This window comes from Gobius niger, assembly GCF_951799975.1.
Source record: "Gobius niger genome assembly, chromosome: 21".
NCBI lineage: Eukaryota > Metazoa > Chordata > Actinopteri > Gobiiformes > Gobiidae > Gobius > Gobius niger.
The window spans coordinates 24449520-24469737 of NC_136872.1; the positions used below are offsets into that span (position 1 = coordinate 24449520).

The following is a 20218-nucleotide window of genomic DNA, read 5'->3' on the forward strand; positions in this document are numbered from 1 at the left end:
TCGTGGTGGGTCATGGTGGGTCCTGGTGGACCATGACAGATGTGGACAGGACTGTGGTAGATCTACTTTTACTTAGGAGAAAATAGTTACTATAGAAACTGTTGAAGAAATGAACCTCACGAGCTTCTTCTGTAACATCTGTCCACATCAGTCCTGCTGCACCACGACTCAGAGTAACTGGGACAAACATGACCTACAGCAAATACAGATGACAAGGGTTTGTTTTTGTTTTGTTTTTTAGAATGAGAGTAAATAAAATAAAAACATTTTTTGATTAGATACAGGATTTTCAAAGATTTTTCTTTTTGGAATTGTAATAATAATTTTCCATATATTATGTTTTTTACTACAGATTTGAGTTTCAGAATATGATATGACTCTTACCTGCAGCAGAGTCTGAAGTTCTGTCTAAAGCAGAAGCTCCATGACTTCCTTCTTCACTTCTTTTTACTGGAAACAAAGATCTCACTGTGTTTAGCCTCATGTCACTGTCACTCATGTCTGACCTAAAGTCTCTGAAGAAAGTCAACTCACATTTACACTGAGGAGGTTGGAAGGCGCCCCCTTGTGTCACCTTGCATCCAAATGCCCGGAACATGACAGCGGGTGAAAATGACCCGCGAAGGCGACACGAGGGATACGTCAGCCCCTGATACTGCGCCCCCTGCTGGCACAGTTCAACACCGTCACATTTTACAGTTCACTTTAGAACAGCCATGTTAGTCGACCTCTAGTTTTAACAGTTTTAACCCCTTAACTCCCACCTGAACCGAGCACATTTTCTCCAGTTTGGCTTTACCCCAGTCCAAAAGCTTCTGGAAAAAAGGTGTGAAAATAGCAACAAAACTGAGACGAAAACAATGATGGAAATGTGACAAAAAAGTGATGAAAAAATGATGAAAAAGTGGCAAAAACGTCACAAGAAATGAAAAAAAAAAAAGACAAAATATGACAAAAATTTGACAAAAAATCGACGAAAAAATGACAAAAATGTGATAAAAAATTACAAAAAAAATAAAAATGAGTTGAACACCCAACAAAAAAATGATGACATAAATCTGATGACGTGAGGAAAAAGATCCTCTCGGTTCAGGCGGGAGTTAAGAGGTTAACTGTGTCTCTCTGTGTGGAGTTTGCATGTTCTCCCCTGGTTTCTCTCTACCACTACAAAACATGTACAATAGGTGAATCCTCCGGCCAGGTGTTTGTTTGGTGGCACAGTTGGTTCAGGTGCACAGTGTCCTCCAGTGTCTGCGTACACGACCGGGTGACTTTGAGCCTGATGTCGGTGGAAAAGTGCTTTACAAGTCGAGACCTTTTACCTTAGAATTAGAATTAGAAGCAGTATCGCAATATCGTGCAGCCCGACTATAAAGTATATCTTAACCTTAAAGGTGCATTATGCAACTTTTTATGTGGAACAGAAGTTGAGATTTGTGCGTATTTGACCTCGTAGTGACAAGGCAAGTTTATTTGTAGAGCACAATTCATACTCAAGGCAATTCAAAGAGCTTCACTGTTAAAGCAGCATAAAATATAAGAAAAACAAATACGATCAATAAAAACATCAACATAAAATTAATCAACTACAGTAAGAGGCAAGAGTGTAGATCAGGGGCAAGTTTGCGTCACAGAGGCCGATTTTCATCAGAGCCATTTTGTGCAAATGCCAATGTTTTACATCAGAGGTACTAAAGTGGTCCGTCTCCGAGACCACTTTAGAACCACCAAGTAACACTGTAATTTGTCATTTATCTTATAAAATATCGTATTTACCACATTTTATTGAACAAGACATAGAGCAGGGGTAGGCAACATCAGGCCCAGGGGCCAAATCCGGCCCTCCAGCACAGAACCTCTGGCCCTCAAGATGAGAAACATTATTACACAAATCAGAAAATACTTTAACATTTTTAGGGTTAAATGGGAGAAATACTGTCAATGCACCCAATTAGGTCATATCATGTACAACTTAAAATAATTTTAAGGAAGAAATGACAGAAACCTACTCGAATTAAGAGATTCAATCTAAAGCATGAGTAGATTTGGTCTTAGAGCAGATAAAACCAATGGAACAAGTCATTATTCTCTTAGCAGATTATATTGTATCATTTCAAGTGAAAAACAAATCTTTTTAAAAGTAAAAGTTAATTTGTCTGATTTCAAGGTGGGTTTTATGTTTGTTCCATTGACATTTGTATCTTTATCTTAGATGAGTCCAAACAGACTCAAATTCAACATAAAGAATCTTTATTCAAGCAATTTTAAGTCATTTATCTCATTTAAGATGGTCATTTTTGCAGTGCAGTGCTTTACTTTGGCCTAAAATTGGCGGATTCGGCCCTCGGTCTTTATACAATGAGAAAAATTGGCCTCTGTTAAGAAAACTTGTCTACCCCTGGAGCCCACGGCCGATCAAAATGACCCAAAAGCCAAGATTTGTGTTAAAAGAAGCAGAAAAATATGAATGAATGGTTATTTTAAGGCTCTTTTTTGGAGTGTACATTTTTTGACAATAGGGTCTTGAAAGGTGCTAAATAAAAGGCCACACGAGGGTTAACACTGAAATTATGATCAAAAAAACCCAACAATATTCATTTGAACAGACTCCAGTGTGTTTCCTAGTTCCCTATAGGCTCGTGACCCACTTTTGTGTCCCGACCCACCTGTTGAGAATCACTGTTTTACATTATATATGACCAAGTGGGATGTTCTGCAAGGACATTTAAAAAAAAACACTATAAAAGGACACTATTCATCACATTTTTAGAGAACTTTAACCCCTTAACTCCCACCTGAACCGAGCACATTTTCTCCAGTTTGGCTTTACCCCGGTCCAAAAGCTTCTGGAAAAAAGGTGAGAAAATAGCGACAAAACTGAGACGAAAACAATGATGGAAATGTGACAAAAAAATGACAAAAAAATGACAAAAAAAAGTTACAAAAATGAGTTGAACACCCGACAAAAAAATGATGAAAAAAAAATGTGATGACGTGAGGAAAAAGATCCTCTCGGTTCAGGCGGGAGTTAAGAGGTTAACTGGTATTTGATCCCTTATTTGCATAATTATATTTCTCAAACTCATATTGGAGGCCAGAGGTTCTGTGCTGGAGGGCCTGGATTTGGCCCCCGGGCCTGACGTTGCCTACCCCTGGTGTAGATAAAATACTTTCAGTTATGGCTTTAAGTTCTAACACCACTCCAACCATTTCCTAACACTTACAGTACTGCACAGTCTGTCAGCACCAGGTCATGGAGATTAAACATGTATTATTTGTCCTTGTGTCAGACTTTGGTGTAAATGAAGGGTTAACAGATCATACGAAGGTGAATATGCTGCTTTAGTCATGTTGATCTGCATGTTCTACTTTGTGCAATAATCAGTGTTTGATCTGGAACAGCTCTGAACGCTAGAAATACTTCAAATATACAAGGATGAGTCGAACTGTGAGCGGAAGTGACTGAACATAATCATATTTTTGTATTGAATGTCGATGTCACTTTTGTATTTGAAAGTCTTAAGAAGTCTTTTATAAAATCACACTAATCCGATTCTGGATTGTACTGTTTTAACACTGATCTAATGTTGTGCTTTTTAACCTCTTACCACCCACCAAAACAGAACGCATTCTCTCCTCTTTTTTCTCACATTTTTGTAATTTTCTTGTCATTTTATGCATCACTTTTTTGTTGCCTTTTTGTCACTTTTTTGTTGTATTTTTGTAGATTTTTTGTTGCGTTTTTGTTAAAATAAAAATGTTTCACTTTTTTTTTGCATTTTTGTATTTATTTTTTTGTCCGATTTTTTTTTTTCCGATTTTTTTTAGTAACTTTTGTCCCTTTTTTTGTGCAATTTATCGATTTTTAAAATAATTTTTTGGCGATTTTTCAGTAATTTTAGTCCCTTTTTTTGTTAGCGTTTTTTTGTCGATTTCTTTTAGTATTTTTTTGTCACTTATTTTTTTTTTTAGCATTTTCATCGATTTTTTTCAACGATTTTTTTTGTCGATTTTTTTTGTAGATTTTTTAGTAATTTTTTTTTTTTAGCATTTTTATCTATTTTTTTTGTCACTTTTTGATGATCTTTTTTGTTGCGTGTACATCCTTGTTTTCTGTTGCGGTTTTAATGCCATTTTTTCAAGAAGCTTTTAGATTTGGGCAAAGCTGAAAAATGAAAAAAAAAGAAAAAAAACTGAAAATGTGATCGGTTCAGGTGGGGGTGAAGAGGTTATGGAGAGAATCAAAGATGTTAAAATAACCTCTTGATAGTTGTGACAGTCGCTTGTTTTATTGTTGAAGCTTGTGTTGTTTTAATCTGTCATTGTATAAAATGAATAAAACGTGACCAAAGTCTATGATGGAAATACAGACTGTTTGTAAAGTTTGTAAAGTATCTGTTGTGAACAATATGACGTGCAGGAACAAAACTAAATACAGATTATTACGTGTTTGACTGAAAAGACTTTTATTTCTTTGTGCCGCTGTGTATTCACGACAAACTGTTCTGATGTGATGGGTTTGAGTCCCGGCTCTGACAATGTGCTGAACATCTCTCCCGCTTCCCGTGGTATTATGCAAAATCGACTTTTTCAAGCTTTCCATCATGTTATTATGTCACTCCCTCATTAAAAACATGCCTGAAGTGTTGCCTTGGCACATTCACGTATTTTTGAGTAATCTGTAAAAACTCTGATGGCGGCCATTTTAGGGATAGGTTTGCCTGAGTCCTCCTAGGAACGCCCCCACCTCCTGGAGACGCCTCCGAGCTTTCGTCACCAGCCGAGTAACCAACCACTGCTCCTCAGCAGAACCCCCTCCCCACTGATGCCACAGACAGCGTGTGGAGGGGGCGTGTCTAAAGGCTCAGAGGCTCTTAAAGAGACAGAGGCCTATTTCAAGACATTCACTACAGACATTTTGAGAGAGACATTTTATACAAGGCAGTTATTCTAATTTACTGCATTTACAGACCAACAGAAGGTTTCATCATCATTGTAGTGTGATATAGACTGGGGCTATGTGACTGAAAAAAGCAGAATACCCCCTCTTTAACCCCTTAACTCCAACCTGAACCAAGCACATTTTCTCCAGTTTGACTTTACCCTAATCCAAAAGCTTCTGTAAAAAGGTGAGAAAATAGCAACAAAACTGAGACGAAAACAAGGATGAAAATGTGAAAAAAGTGAGAAAACATTGACGAAAAAGTTACAAAAAATTTACAAAAAATGGACAAAAAAATGACAAAAATGGACCAAAAAAGTGAGAATAATTTGACGAAAAATTGAGAAAAAATGGACGAAAAAGTGATAATAATTTGACGAAAAAGTGACAAAAAAAGTCACGGAAATTTGACAAAAATGAGACGACTGCCCAACAAAAAAAGTAATGAAAAAAAATCTGATAATGTGAGGAAAAAGATCAATTTATTTTTGTAGATCTGTCAAATGAGGCGTTACACTGGCCTACAGGATTTGGGTAAAGCCAAACTGGAGAAAATGCTCTCGGTTCAGGCGGGAGTTAAGGGGTTAAAAGATAAATGACCTACTTAAAATAAAAATAATGAACCATAATCGTCTCCTTTGTCCAGAGTCTAAAGAAACGCCTCAAACCAAGTCCAGTCTGACTCTCTCTCTCTGTCTCAGACTCTGCTGCTCAACAGTTTATTTTTATCCTGTTACTCACAGCTCAAATGTCAGACGAGGATTTAGACTTAGAGGAGAAAGTGAAAGTATCACTTCATAACCGTGAGCTGCAGTCGGTGTTTCAGAGCTCGTCTTTAAAACTCCACAACAAACTCACAAAGGTAAGTTTTCTGCACTCAGTCCAGACACTAGAGTTTTGTTTTTAGTTGTAGTTTATTCCCACACGTTTGATTCTTCGCCTCGTGATGTGTTTTTATCCAGATTATTTCACATGTTCTATAGATGGAGCAGCAGCTGCAGCACTGAGAAGGTTCACGCCCCCTTTGTGTTTTATTCACCTCTAAACCTCCACATGAGCCGAGCACATTTACCGCCTCGTTTGAAAGCTAAGGCCCACAGAACTTTTCATAGCTTTTTTGTCACTATTTTGTCACTTTTGTGTAAATCTAAAAGGAAAAAAAGTGCCAAAGGAGAATCAAAAACGTGCCAGAAAGAACAACAACACAATTTAAACAAACGGCAAAAACACACGATTAAAGAGCGACAAAAAAGCAACGCAAAAAAGCAGCGAAAATCGACAAAAACACAAAGAAAACGCTTCCAAAATTTGGCAAAAACGCAAAAAAAGAGCAACAAAAAAACGACTAAAGAGTGATGAAAAATCAGCACAAAAAAGTCAACAACAAAGCGGTGAGGCGGGATTTGAACCCACAACCTTCCGTCACTGTCGCCCCATTAGCCAGAGCAACAGTGTGTGGCTTAGCTGCGAGTCGTGCCCGGATACCTCCTCCTTTTTTTGTTTCCTTTAACCTCTTAACTCCCGCCTGAACCGAAAGGATCTTTTTCCTCACGTCATCAGATTTTTTTTTCCATCATTTTTTTGTTGGGTATTCAACTCATTTTATTTTTTGTCACATTTTTTCCACAATTTGTAATTTTTTTCCACAATTTGTTGGTTTTTTGTCAATTTTTTGTTACATTTTTGTAATTTTTTTGTAATTTTTTTGTCAATTTCTTGTCAATGTTTTATCACATTTTTGTCATTTTTTTGTCGCATATTTTACTTTTTTTTAGTTTTTTTCGTCATTTTTTTAACAATTTTTTGTCACATTTTGTTACATTTTTGTCATTTTTTTGTTAAATTTTTATCACATTTTTTGTCACGTTTTTGTCATTTTTTCGTCAATTTCTTGTCAATTTCTTGTGACATTTTTGCCACTTTTTCATACATTTTTCGTCACTTTTTTGTCAATGTTTTATCACATTTTTGTCACATTTTTGTCATTTATTTGTCACATTTTTTGTCACATTTTTTTTGTTTTTTCGTCATTTTTTTTATAAAATTTTTGTCATTTTTGTGACATTTTTGCCAGTTTTTCATCCATTTTTCGTCACTTTTTTGTCACATTTCCGTCATTGTTTTCGTCTCAGTTTTGTTGCTATTTCCACAGCTTTTTTCCAGAAGCTTTTGGACTGGGGTAAAGCCAAACTGGAGAAAATGTGCTCGGTTCAGGTGGGAGTTAAGGGGTTAAGCGGTGTTTGGGAGGTGCAAACTAATGTCAGCTCCACACCATGAGGACCAAAGAGGAGCATGTTCCTCGTCCTCTGCATCAGCCCGTTACAGAAGAAGACCTACTGGGTGCTCATTAGATCCAGGTTCCTTCACACTGACCTGATGTTTCTCCTCACAGATCTGAAAGATGGCGGCTCCTCTCCTGGTCCTCTGTGCTCTGATCTTCTGCTTTCTGCTGCAGACTCACCATTGTTCAGGTAAACATCAGGGCTCTAGTTCTGGAGCCCAGAGACTTTGCCCATTCATTTGTATGGGGAATTCTGCCCATTCATTTGTATGGGGGATTCTGGCCATTCATTTGTATTGGGGATTCTGACCATTCATTTGTATGGGGGATTCTGCCCATTCATTTGTATGGAGGATTCTGCCCATTCATTTGTATGGGGGATTCTGCCCATTCATTTGTATGGGGGATTGTGCCCATTCATTTGTATGGAGGATTCTGCCCATTCTTTTGTATGGGGGATTCTGCCCATTCGTTTGTATGGGGAATTCTGCCCATTCATTTGTATGGAGGATTCTGCCCATTCATTTGTATGGGGGATTCTGCCCCTTCATTTGTATGGGGGATTCCGCCCATTCATTTGTATGGAGGATTCTGCCCATTCATTTGTATGGAGGATTCTGCCCCATTCATTTGTATGGAGGATTCTGCCCCATTCATTTGTATGGAGGATTCTGCCCATTCATTTGTATGGAGGATTCTGCCCATTCATTTGTATGGGGGATTCTGTCCAATCGTTTGTATGGGGGATTCTGCCCATTCATTTGTATGGGGATTCTGCCCATTCATTTGTATGGGGGATTCTGCCCATTCATTTGTATGGGGGATTCTGCCTATTCGTTTGTATGGGGGATTCTGCCCATTCATTTGTATGGGGGATTCTGCCCATTCATTTCAATAGGATTTCGGATACAGTTAAGTCTGTCAGTGATTTAAACAGTTTACGCAATGTCAAGAGTTTTGGCAATTTCAACAGTTTTACAGTGTCAGCAACCAAATGGGGATTTTCACAATAAAAGCACTATTATGCAACTAAATGGGGATTTTCACAAAAAAAAACACTATTATGCAACTAAATGGGGATTTTCACAAAAAAAACACTGTTATGCAACTAAATGGGGATTTTCACAATAAAAGCACAATTATGCAACTAAATGAGGATTTTCACAACAAAAGCGCTATTATGCAACTAAATGGGGATTTTCACAACAAAAGCGCTATTATGCAACTAAATGGGGATTTTCACAATAAACTAAATGGGGATTTTCACAATAAACTAAATGGGGATTTTCACAATAAAAGCGCTATTATGCAACTAAATGGGGATTTTCACAATAAAAGCACTATTATGCAACTAAATGGGGATTTTCACAAAAAAGCACTGTTATGCAACTAAATGGGGATGTTCACAATAAAAGCACTATTATGCAACTAAATGGGGATTTTCACAACAAAAGCGCTATTATGCAACTAAATGGGGATTTTCACAATAAAAGCACTATTATGCAACTAAATGGGGATTTTCACAATAAAGTCAGTTTAATACAACTAAATGGGGATTTTCACAATAAAAGCACAATTATGCAACTAAATGGGGATTTTCACAACAAAAGCGCTATTATGCAACTAAATGGGGATTTTCACAACAAAAGCGCTATTATGCAACTAAATGGGGATTTTCACAATAAACTAAATGGGGATTTTCACAATAAACTAAATGGGGATTTTCACAATAAAAGCGCTATTATGCAACTAAATGGGGATTTTCACAATAAAAGCACTATTATGCAACTAAATGGGGATTTTCACAAAAAAGCACTGTTATGCAACTAAATGGGGATTTTCACAATAAAAGCACTATTATGCAACTAAATGGGGATTTTCACAACAAAAGCGCTATTATGCAACTAAATGGGGATTTTCACAATAAAAGCACTATTATGCAACTAAATGGGGATTTTCACAATAAAGTCAGTTTAATACAACTAAATGGGGATTTTCACAAAAAAGCACTGTTATGCAACTAAATGGGGATTTTCACAATAAAAGCACTATTATGCAACTAAATGGGGATTTTCACAACAAAAGCGCTATTATGCAACTAAATAGGGATTTGTGTGACTTTTTCGCAATGTTTCGCAATTTATGTAATTTGTGCTGCAGTACTATTCCACAGTCAGCCGTTACAAAAGTTTCTAGTTTGATGCTGAAATTTGAAATGATCTGAAAGTACAACAGGCCGTTATTCAGAAAACAAATACAAATACAAAAACAAACCTTTATCGTTCTTATTAAATCTTCTTATTTTAACTGATCATTTTGGGTCTCTTCTTCCAGGACAGTCCCTCTGGTCGCCCCGCGCTGTGGTGGCCTCCGTGGGGGACGACGTGGTTTTGTCGTGTCTGTTTCTCCCCCCCAGAGACGTGTCCGGTCAAACGCTGGAGTGGAGCCGCCCGGACCTCGACCCCAGGTTCGTGTTCGTGTGGAGATCGTACGAGGAGCTGACGGTGCTGAAGAACCCGGCCTTCGAGGGGAGAGCGACGCTGTTCACGGAGGAGCTCAAACACGGAAACATCTCCCTCAAACTGACGAGTGTGGGCATCAGTGACGAGGGAACCTACAGGTGCTTCGTGCCCGGGCTGGGGATAGACTCCACTGTGAGGCTACATGTGGGTAAGTTTACAGCACAGGGTCAAACGTGGTGATTAATACTAACTCTCTTAACTTTTCCCTTTCATTCTCAATGGTAGGCCCTTACAGTGTGGCAACAACTGATTCAGACTGAAGGTTTAGCTTTTATTGTCCACCCTTGTCACCAACTTCTTGAAGAATCTATGTTGTATCATAATTCATGCATGAAAGAGTTAATTAGAGTTTTTGAGGATCTGTACGTCACTTGAGTATCTTTGTGCGGAGAACTTCTTATTTTTACTCTGCTAAATTTCCATTAAGCAGGGCTGGGGAACCCTTTTCACCTCAAGGGCCAAATGTAGTTTTATAAAGTACTCCAAGGGCTGTACAATTTAGGAACAAGCATTCTAGACTCATACAACACTGAGGTATGAGGAGGATCATTATTTCTATGGGCCTGGACAGATGGTCTCGTGAGCTGTAGACGGCCCTGAGGTTCCCCACCCTGCCATAAAGGCTCTGAAGTAAATCGTAAAAGGCCGTATATTTTTACTCGTATTGGAGTAATGAAGTGACTGTTGTGTCTCCTGCAGGGGCCCCGGGCTCCTCGGCGCTGGTGTCTGTGGAGGCGGTGCACGTGTGGAGCTCAGCGGTGGAGCTGCGGTGTCAGTCTGAGGGCTGGTATCCACCGCCTGAGCTGCAGTGGCTGGACTCTGAAGGAAGGGCCCTCTCTGCTGACGAGGGGCCCCTCTCTGACCCCCCTCAGCCCGGGCCCGGGGGCCTCTATGACGTCAACAGCAAACTGACTGTGAAGCACAACGGCTCCTTCACCTGCAGAGTGACCCAGAACTCCACCAACACCTCCACTCAGGACACTGTGAGGCTGACAGGTGAGAGCGCCTCTACAGGACACTGTGAGGCTGACAGGTGAGAGCGCCCTCTACAGGACACTGTGAGGCTGACAGGTGAGAGCGCCCTCTACAGGACACTGTGAGACTTACAGGTGAGAGCGCCCTCTACAGGACACTGTGAGACTTACAGGTGAGAGCGCCTCTACAGGACACTGTGAGACTTACAGGTGAGAGCGCCTCTACAGGACACTGTGAGGCTGACAGGTGAGAGCGCCTCTACAGGACACTGTGAGGCTGACAGGTGAGAGCGCCTCTACAGGACACTGTGAGACTTACAGGTGAGAGCGCCTCTACAGGACACTGTGAGACTTACAGGTGAGAGCGCCTCTACAGGACACTGTGAGGCTGACAGGTGAGAGCGCCTCTACAGGACACTGTGAGACTTACAGGTGAGAGCGTCTCTACAGGACACTGAAGTGGCTTTAACCACACAATGACAAAATGCTTGTAATTTCAGAAACTTTCTCTATGAACACGGAGCCAGCTCAGTAAATGTGTGCGTCCACATTTTTGCGATGGATATATATATATATATATATATATATATATATATATATATATATATATATATCAAGTGGTAAGTCACCTGACTTGCACACAGTAGACCCCGGTTTGAATCCCCGTTGGGGGAATGGGCTGCCAGTGTGGGTCCTTAGGCAAGACCCTTCACGCTACTGCCTACCTCATACAATGATGAGAGACAATGAAATGAATGACATGCCGGCTCAGACGTCGCCCGGCCAAACAAGGTCTGCGTCAGGTGCTGGGGAACCAGAGCACCTCGATGTAAAATGGGCTACTGGAACAAGGCGGAAATGGGAGAGATGCGAGAACAGGGCTCTGATGGAATGCTACTACTCCAGTAACCCTAGTCAGAGGGGCTACATGCAGAGGATGTGGGAGAAATGGTTACTTCGAAACCCACAGTCCAAACTCACGGCGAAACAACTAGTAGCTCAGTGTTCCAACATCCACAAACGGCAACTGCTATCACAACTTGAGATTGACGAGGTACAACACCAATGCTCCGGCAACGGGGAGCCAGGACACCAGGTCAGAGGGGAGTTAACACCAGCCCTCCCAATGGAGATTGGGTACGAAGCCCCAATAAGCGCAATCACGCTGAACGAGGCAGCGACTGACCTGAAAAATAAGATCATGGCAAAAATGTCCAGCAGGCAACCCCGAAGCCAATTACAGAGGCTAAGAGAAGTACTGTCAGAAAGTCTCCTAGAAGATGTGAATGCAGCTCTGAGAGCAATTCCTACATCAACCATCACTGAAACCAATGAGCTGATATACTCCACAGCAGCAGTGATCCTAGAGACACTTGGCTATCGTAAGAGCAACAATGAGATGAAATACCCACCATGGAAAAGAAGGCTGGAGGATAACATCAAGGCAGCGCGGAGGGAAGTGAGTCAATTGACAGAGGCCTTGAAAGGTGCAATGAAAAAGCAAGTACCCAAAAGGTACAGCCAGATGCCCATACCTGAAGCATTGGAAACTGCCAAACAAAGGCTCCAAGCCTTGGCCAGCCGCCTAAAGAGATACACGAGAGACAACGAAGCCAGACGAGTAAATCGTCTGTTCGCAACTCAACCAGCGAAAGTGTACGCTCAGTGGCAGGGTAACAATAACAGAGCAGACCCACCAAGGCTGGAAACTGAACAGTACTGGAAAGGCATATGGGAGAAGGAGGCAGCACACGACAGTGATGCACAGTGGCTGGTGGCTCTGAGAGAGGACCACAGCAACCTCCCTGAACAGAATCCAGTTACCATCACAGTGGCAGACGTCCAAGAAAGAGCCTCAGGTATGAAAAATTGGACAGCACCAGGCCCTGACATGATGCACGCCTACTGGATTAAGAAACTCACGGCTCTCCATGAGCGCTTGGCAGCACAAATGAACCAGCTGCTGAGGGATGGGAATCACCCTGAATGGTTAACCGAAGGGCGCACAATCCTGATCCTGAAGGATCCCTCAAAGGGTACAGTCCCATCCAACTATCGGCCAATAACCTGCCTCTCCACAACGTGGAAGCTCATGTCCGGCACCATAGCGGCTAAGATAAGTAAGCACATGGATCAATACATGAGCACAGCTCAGAAGGGAATCGGTAAAGATACCAGAGGTGCCAAACACCAGCTCCTGGTAGACAGAACAGTCGCTCGAGTCTGCAGAACCCGACACACTAACCTGAGCACTGCCTGGATTGATTACAAGAAAGCCTACGACTCAATGCCACATACTTGGATCATTGAATGCCTGGAGCTATACAACATCAACAGGACTCTAAGAGCCTTCATTGCAAACTCGATGAGGTTGTGGAAAACCACCCTTGAAGCCAATGGCAAACCACTGGCACAAGTCTCCATCAAATGTGGCATATTCCAAGGAGACGCCCTGTCCCCACTGCTGTTCTGCATAGGTCTGAACCCCCTCAGCCAAATAATCAACAAGACTGGCTATGGATACCGACTCAGGAACGGGGCCACCATCAGTCACCTCCTCTACATGGATGACATCAAGCTGTATGCTAAGAATGAGCGAGACATCGACTCACTGATCCAGACCACCCGGATATACAGTGCAGACATTGGGATGTCATTCGGACTAGAGAAGTGTGGTCGGATGGTGACTAAGAGAGGGAAGGTAGTCCACACAGAAGGTCTCACTCCCAGAAGGAACAATAGCAGACATTGAGGACAGTTACAAGTACCTCGGAATCCCACAAGCAAATGGCAACCTCGAAGAGGTGACAAGGAAAGCGGCTACGGCCAAATACCTCCAACGAGTAAGGCAGGTCCTAAGAAGCCAGCTCAATGGCAAGAACAAATCCCGGGCAATAAACAGCTACGCCCTACCAGTAATCAGATACCCTGCAGGAATAATAAGCTGGCCAAAGGATGAGATACAGACCACAAATGTTAAGACGCGAAAGCTCCTAACCATGCACGGAGGGTTCCACCCCAAATCCAGCACCCTGAGACTGTACGCTAGCCGTAAGGAAGGAGGCCGAGGACTAGTGAGTGTGAGAGCCACTATCCAGGATGAAACATCCAAGATCCATAAGTACATCAAGGACAAGGCTCCAACAGATGACGTGCTCAGTGAATGTCTCAGACAATGGGGAACAGAAGATGAGGTGCTGGAGGTCCCGTCATGGGAGGACAAGCCCCTACACGGCATGTACCACCCAAACATAACTGAAGTGGCGGATATTCAGAAATCCTACCAAGGGCTAGACAGAGCAGGACTAAAGGACAGCACAGAGGCACTCATCATGGCTGCACAGGAGCAGGCCTTGAGCACCAGAGCAATATCGGCCCAGATCTATCACACCAGACAAGACCCCAGGTGTAGACTGTGCAAAGAGGCCAATGAGACAATCCAGCTTTACAGAACTGCAGGGTGTAAGATGCTGCAGGGAAAGCTTACATGGAACGCCATAACCAAGTGGCTGGTATAGTGTACAGGAACATCTGTGCAGAGTATGGGCTGGAAACCCCAAGGTCAAAGTGGGAAACACCTCCAAAGGTGGTGGAGAATGATCGAGCCAAGATCCTGACGGACAGAATGGACATTGTGGTGGTGGACAAAGAGCAGAGGAGCCGTCGTGTTCGACATAGCAACACCAAGACTTCAACATCAGGAAAAAGGAACACGAGAAACTAGAGAAATACCAGGGGCTCAGAGAAGAGCTGGAGAAAACCTGGAGGGTGAAGGCATCAGTGGTGCCCGTGGTCGTTGGGGCACTCGGGGCAGTGACCCCCAAACTGGAGGAGCGGCTCCAGCAGATCCCAGGAAATACATCAGACATCTCGGTCCAGAAAAGTGCAGTTCTGGGAACAGCAAAGATACTGAACCCTCAAGCTCCCAGGCCTCTGGAGCTTGGAGGAAGAAGAGACCGCTCGCGGAGGGTGAGGAAGAGTTTTTTTTTTTAAATATATGTGTATATGGATAATGTCTACAAAAGCACCACCTAATGACATCATCATGTGGAGGAGTGTGTTTTGATCTTTGCTGAGGGTCAATGCAAACATAATAACATGCTGTAAAGTTAGAACAAGTTCCCTTTCAAAGACATTTAACATTTATATTGTACTTTCTGGTTTCAGATGAGGCATTCGGGGCTCCTGTTTGGATTCTTCCCGTCGTCATCGCTTTCGCTGCTTCAGTCGGACTCGTCATTGTTTTATTATTTCTCGTTTGTAAAAGGAGACGCCAAAACTCCCGTAAGTTCCCATTATGTTCAGAGATATGAAGGACAATTGATTTGAGTTTTAATTTGACCTCGTATTGTTTTGCAGAGAAGCCTGAAGGAGAGGTTAGAGACACATGTTTCCATATCTTTTATAGTTCATGATTCGTTCTGTCTAAGCCTCACTGTGAAACATTCAATCATATGTTTTAAGTGTTTTATTAAATATGGAGAAGTGTCTGTTCCAGGATTCTTCAGAAGCACAAAACCCCACAGCTGAAAAAGAGATGATTGAGAACTTAAACACTAAGCCGGTGAGACCTGCCTTTTGAAATGCTGTGGTGCCCACCCTGACTCACTGCAGAAAGAACTAACTCTTCTTTGACTTTTGATTGTCTGACACAGGGGGATTTGCAGACAGAAGTTGACAGACTCAGAAAAGAGCATGTACTTTTACTAAAGGTGAGTATCTTATATTTACAGCACCTTGAAATACTGTTTGTAGCGGTTCTTTCCTGAGGGCGGGGCACCGTTACACTGAATAATGTTCAGGGTCTCTTTCTTTCTCTTCTTCTTCTCAGATCCACAAAAAACGCCGTCAGATGGAACCTGTGATCATTGACAGTTTTGACCCCTGGGGCCGAAGTTTCAGCCTGAAAAACATCTCAGCACAGGTCAGTTTTTAAAGGAAACAGACCAATGTTGTTTGATCAAACCACACAATGACTTTTTGGTTTAAGGAAACTTGCTTTATTTTTAACACTTTCTGTTCTTAACTCAGGAGCAGCAACTGAAGGGCTGGACGGTTAAGATAGAAATTGACAATGATCCACCTCTGATCTATGAATATAGTTTTATATACGCCCTCACGCTGCGACCATGGACAGGAAACACTGTAACAGTAAGTCACTATTAGTTTTATATCGTCTGCAAATACACAAGAGTTCAGCTTTCAGTCCAGGTTCATGTTATTAAACTTGTTTTTAACGCATTACATTCAGATCTGGGCTGAAGGCTGCTGTGATGTAGAGGATGAACATAAGAACAAGATCTGGGAGAATCAGCGGCCGTGGAACACCAGGGAATCGGCTCTGGTTTGTCTCTACGACAAAGACGAACAGGTGTGTTTACTGTTCACTTTACACTCACCACAAACTCAGCCAGAATGAACTGATTTTATGTCGTTCTTAGTTGGTGGATTTAATCTGCAAAAGGATGTTCCCTCCTAAGTAACTCCAGACAGAAGACGTTTTCCTCATGTCCTGAAGGTCGTCGGTTTGTTCCTTTGTTTCCTCCTGTTTTTGTCGTGAGTTCATTAATCCTGAGTTCTGACATGTGACGTTCAAGACCAGATCAACTCTCGGATCTCGTTTGTGGAAAGAAACTGATCCATTCATTTTTTTTCTTTGCTGAAAATACTTGTATTATAATGTGTTGCATTAACTTGAATAATGGTTGTTTGGTTGAGAAGAGTTTCTGTTTCTGACGCCTCAGTGTTTATGTTCATATTTTGGTTTAATCCGTATTTGATTCATTTTCGGTTTGTGTTTATGAATTAAAGGAAACGTCCATCACACGACAGCGGTTTCTTCAATGTCCATTTTTCGGTTGATTCAATTTGTGAATTTACATTCCATCAAACAGAGGAACGAGGGAGAGTTTCTGTTTTCAAAGGAACATGAGACACAAGGGGGCGACATTTCAGTAGATATGCCTTAGATATACAGTGCCTCTCGAAAGTATTCATACACCTTAAACTTTTGCACATTTTGTCATTTTTACAACCCTAAACATAAAGATTTTATTTTTAATTTTTTTCCTGAACGTTCACACACAAGTTACAGACAACTGTGAAGTGAAAGCAAAATGATACATGATTCTGTTATTTTTCAAAAAATGGAAAAGTGAAAAGAGGGGTGTGCATAAGTATTCATACAGCATGAATAGTTTGTGGAACCCCCTTTTACTGCAATAACAGCAGAAAGTCTTTTGGGGTTTGACTCTACAAGGTTTGCACATGTAGAGACTGACATTTTAGCCCATTCCTCTTTACAAAACAACTCCAGCTCTGTCACATTAGAAGGAGAGCGTTTGTGAACAGCAGTTTTCAGATTATTCCACAGATTTTCAATAGGATTTAGGTCAGGACTTTGACTGGGCCATTCTAACACATTAATATGTTTTTATTGAACCATTCCATTGTAGATTTATCTTTGTGTTTCGGGTCATTGTCCTGCTGAAGGTGAATCTCCGCCCCAGCCTCAGTTCTCTTGTGACTCCAGCAGGTTTTCCTCCAAAATGTCTCTATATTTGGCTCCATCCATCTTCCCAACTATTCTTACAGTCTCCCCAGTCCCCACTGAGGAAAAGCAGCCCCACAGCATGATGCTCCCCCCTGTATATTTGACACTGGGGATGGTGCACTCAGGACGATGAGCAGTGTTAAGTTTGCTCCATACAAAACTTTTGTCTCATCTGACCAAAGCTCCTTCTTCCACATGGAGCTGTGTCCTCCATATGACTTCTACAAACTTCAAACGGGATTTTTTATGGCCTCCTTTCAATAATGGCTTTCTTCTTCCACTCGTCCATGAAGGCCAGATTTGTGTAGACACGACTTATAGTTGTCCCATGTACAGATTCCCCCAGCTCAGCGGCAGCACTTCACAGCTCCTCCAGAGTTATCTTGGGGCACTTGGTTGTATTTCTGACCAGTGTCTCCTTGTTCAGTTTGTTAGTTTACGTGAACAGCCGTGTCTTGGTAAGTTGGCAGTGGTGCTTTACTCTTTCCATTTCTGAATGATGGATTGAACAGTTGCTCCGGGAGATGTTTAAATCCTGGGAAATCTTTGTATAACTAAATGCTGCTTTAAACTTCTCCACAGCTTTATCCCTGACCTCTCTGGTGCTCCTTGACCTTCATGATGTTGTTTAGTGACCGATACACTCCGACCACAGCTCTGAGGGCCTGAAAGAACAGCTGAAATTATACTGAGAGTAGATTACACACAGGTGGCTCTATTTAACCGTTAGGCCAAGGAGTGAACATTCTAGAGTCATTAGGAATGTTTTAAAGGCAATTTAATGCACTCAGAAAATGCTGTATGAATACTTATGCAAGCCCCACTTTTCACTTTTCTAATTTTTGAAAAATAACAGAATCATGGATCATTTTGCTTTCACTTCACAGTTGTCTGTTACTTGTGTGTGAACGTTCAGTAAAAAAATCAAAATAAAATCTTTATGTTTTGGGTTGTAAACGTGACAAAATGTGCAAAAGTTCAAGGGGTATGAATACTTACGAGAGGCACTTTACAACATACGTATCACCATTCGATTTGAGTTCAGAGCTTTGGAGAAACGTGTGACGTTTGTTCCTTTGGAAACACATCGGTCAAACAGCAGGACAGGGCTGGTCATGGGAAACACGGGACAAAAACCTCAAAACTGGGACTGTCCCAGGTAAACTGGGACGTCTGGTCGCCCTAAACATTCTTCATGGACATGCACAGAAGTAAGTAAGTGAGTAAGTAGTACTGCCTAATTATATTCCTAAAAACTAATGAACCATATTCGTCTCCTTTGTCCAGAGTCTAAAGAAACGCCTCAAACCAAGTCTCTCTCTGTCTCAGACTCTGCTGCTCAACAGTTTATTTTTATCCTGTTACTCACAGATCAAATGTCAGACGAGGATTTAGACTTAGAGGAGAAAGTGAAAGTATCACTTCATAACCGTGAGCTGCAGTCGGTGTTTCAGAGCTCGTCTTTAAAACTCCACAACAAACTCACAAAGGTAAGTTTTCTGCACTCACTTGTGATTTAATGTTAACGCTGCAGTTCTGTGAGAGTTTCTGTCACTGTTTTGACACTTTTAGATTTGGGTAAAGCCGAACTGGAGAAAATGTGAACCGAGCACAATTTCTCCAGTTCAGCTTTACCCAAATCCTGTAGGCCAGTGTAACACCTCATTTGAAAGCTAAGACCTACAAAACTTATCTAAATGGATCTTTTTCCTCACGTCATCAGATTTTTTTTCCATCTTTTCTGTGGGGGGTTTTCAACTCTTTTTTGTAGCTTTTTTGTCGTTTTTTTGGTCACATTTTTAGTCATTTTTTTGTCACTTTTTCGTCACATCTTCATGATTGTTTTCGTCTCAGTTTTTGTCAAGTTTATTTGTAGAGCACAAATCATACACAAGGCAATTCAAAGTGCTTCACAGTTAAAGCAGCATAAAATACAAGAAAAACAAATACAATCAATAAAAACATCAACATAAAACTAATCAATAACAGTAAGAGGCGAGAGTGTTGATAAAATACTTTCAGTTATTTGCATTTTTAAGTCTTGTTTTGACTCGTTCTGTCTTGAGCACTATTTTTTCTTGCTCATTCACACAAAGTTACCTAACCTCTGTTTTGTCGCTCCTTCTCCTCTGGACATCAACATAAAATTAATCAATTACAGTAAAAGGCAGGAGTGTAGATAAAATACTTTCAGTCATATGCTCGGGCAAAAATAACTGTTTTCAGCCTGGATTTGAACATTGTCAGAGTTCAGGCCTGTCTCACATCCTCGTGAGACTGTTCCAGATTTTAGCTGCATGAAACTGAAACGCAGCCTCAGCATGTTTAGTCCTGACTCTGGGAACCACCAGGTACCAATTAACAATGAATGGTTCAGATTTCTATAACAATTCCCCACTTTTGACAAAAAAAACCCTTGGTTTTATTTTAATCAACAACACAATTAAAAAGCACTTCAAATAAGAATAAACTTTGAATATTGCTGATTATATATTAAAAAAAACTGTATAGTGCTCATCTCTTCTTCTGTAAAGACTAATGGTTCTGTACATTGTCCCTGTTTCAATAAACAAAAAACAAGAAGAGAAAAATAGTCAAAACTTAAAGACCAACCACCAAAAGTACCTGTCAGGTTCTTGTAGCTTTTTAACGGGCGGGTTCCCACACCTGACGTGAGATGGGCTCACTACTGAAGTTAAGTGCAGGAATTTACTCAAGAGCCAGGACGTTGTCTTTCTCCTTTTATTGACTTCATTTGTTGGTTTCATTAGTAAAAAAACCTTAGTGGAAACAGAAAAGAAATTCCCAATAAGTAAAAATACAAACACAGGCAAGTATTCAATACAAAATCTAACATTTAACCATGCATTTTAAATCATGGAGTTCACAGCGTTTTATATGTAGATTACGGATAAATATTTATGATTTTAGCACATTTTACCCTTT

At 41.1% G+C, this 20218-nt stretch overlaps 1 protein-coding gene across 1 annotated transcript in view; it reads left to right on the forward strand.

Moving 5' to 3' along the window:
* Window positions 1–7343: 7343 nt before the first annotated feature.
* Window positions 7344–20218, forward strand: part of LOC306981050 (CD276 antigen homolog) — a gene marked incomplete at both ends in the record, with an annotated part of 31140 nt that continues 18265 nt past the window's right edge. The window contains 3 exons of the mRNA XM_079580598.1: window positions 7344–7413; window positions 9558–9893; window positions 10445–10741. Of these exons, the coding sequence (XP_079436724.1) occupies window positions 7344–7413; window positions 9558–9893; window positions 10445–10741 (703 nt within the window). The remainder of the gene's footprint in view (window positions 7414–9557; window positions 9894–10444; window positions 10742–20218) is intronic.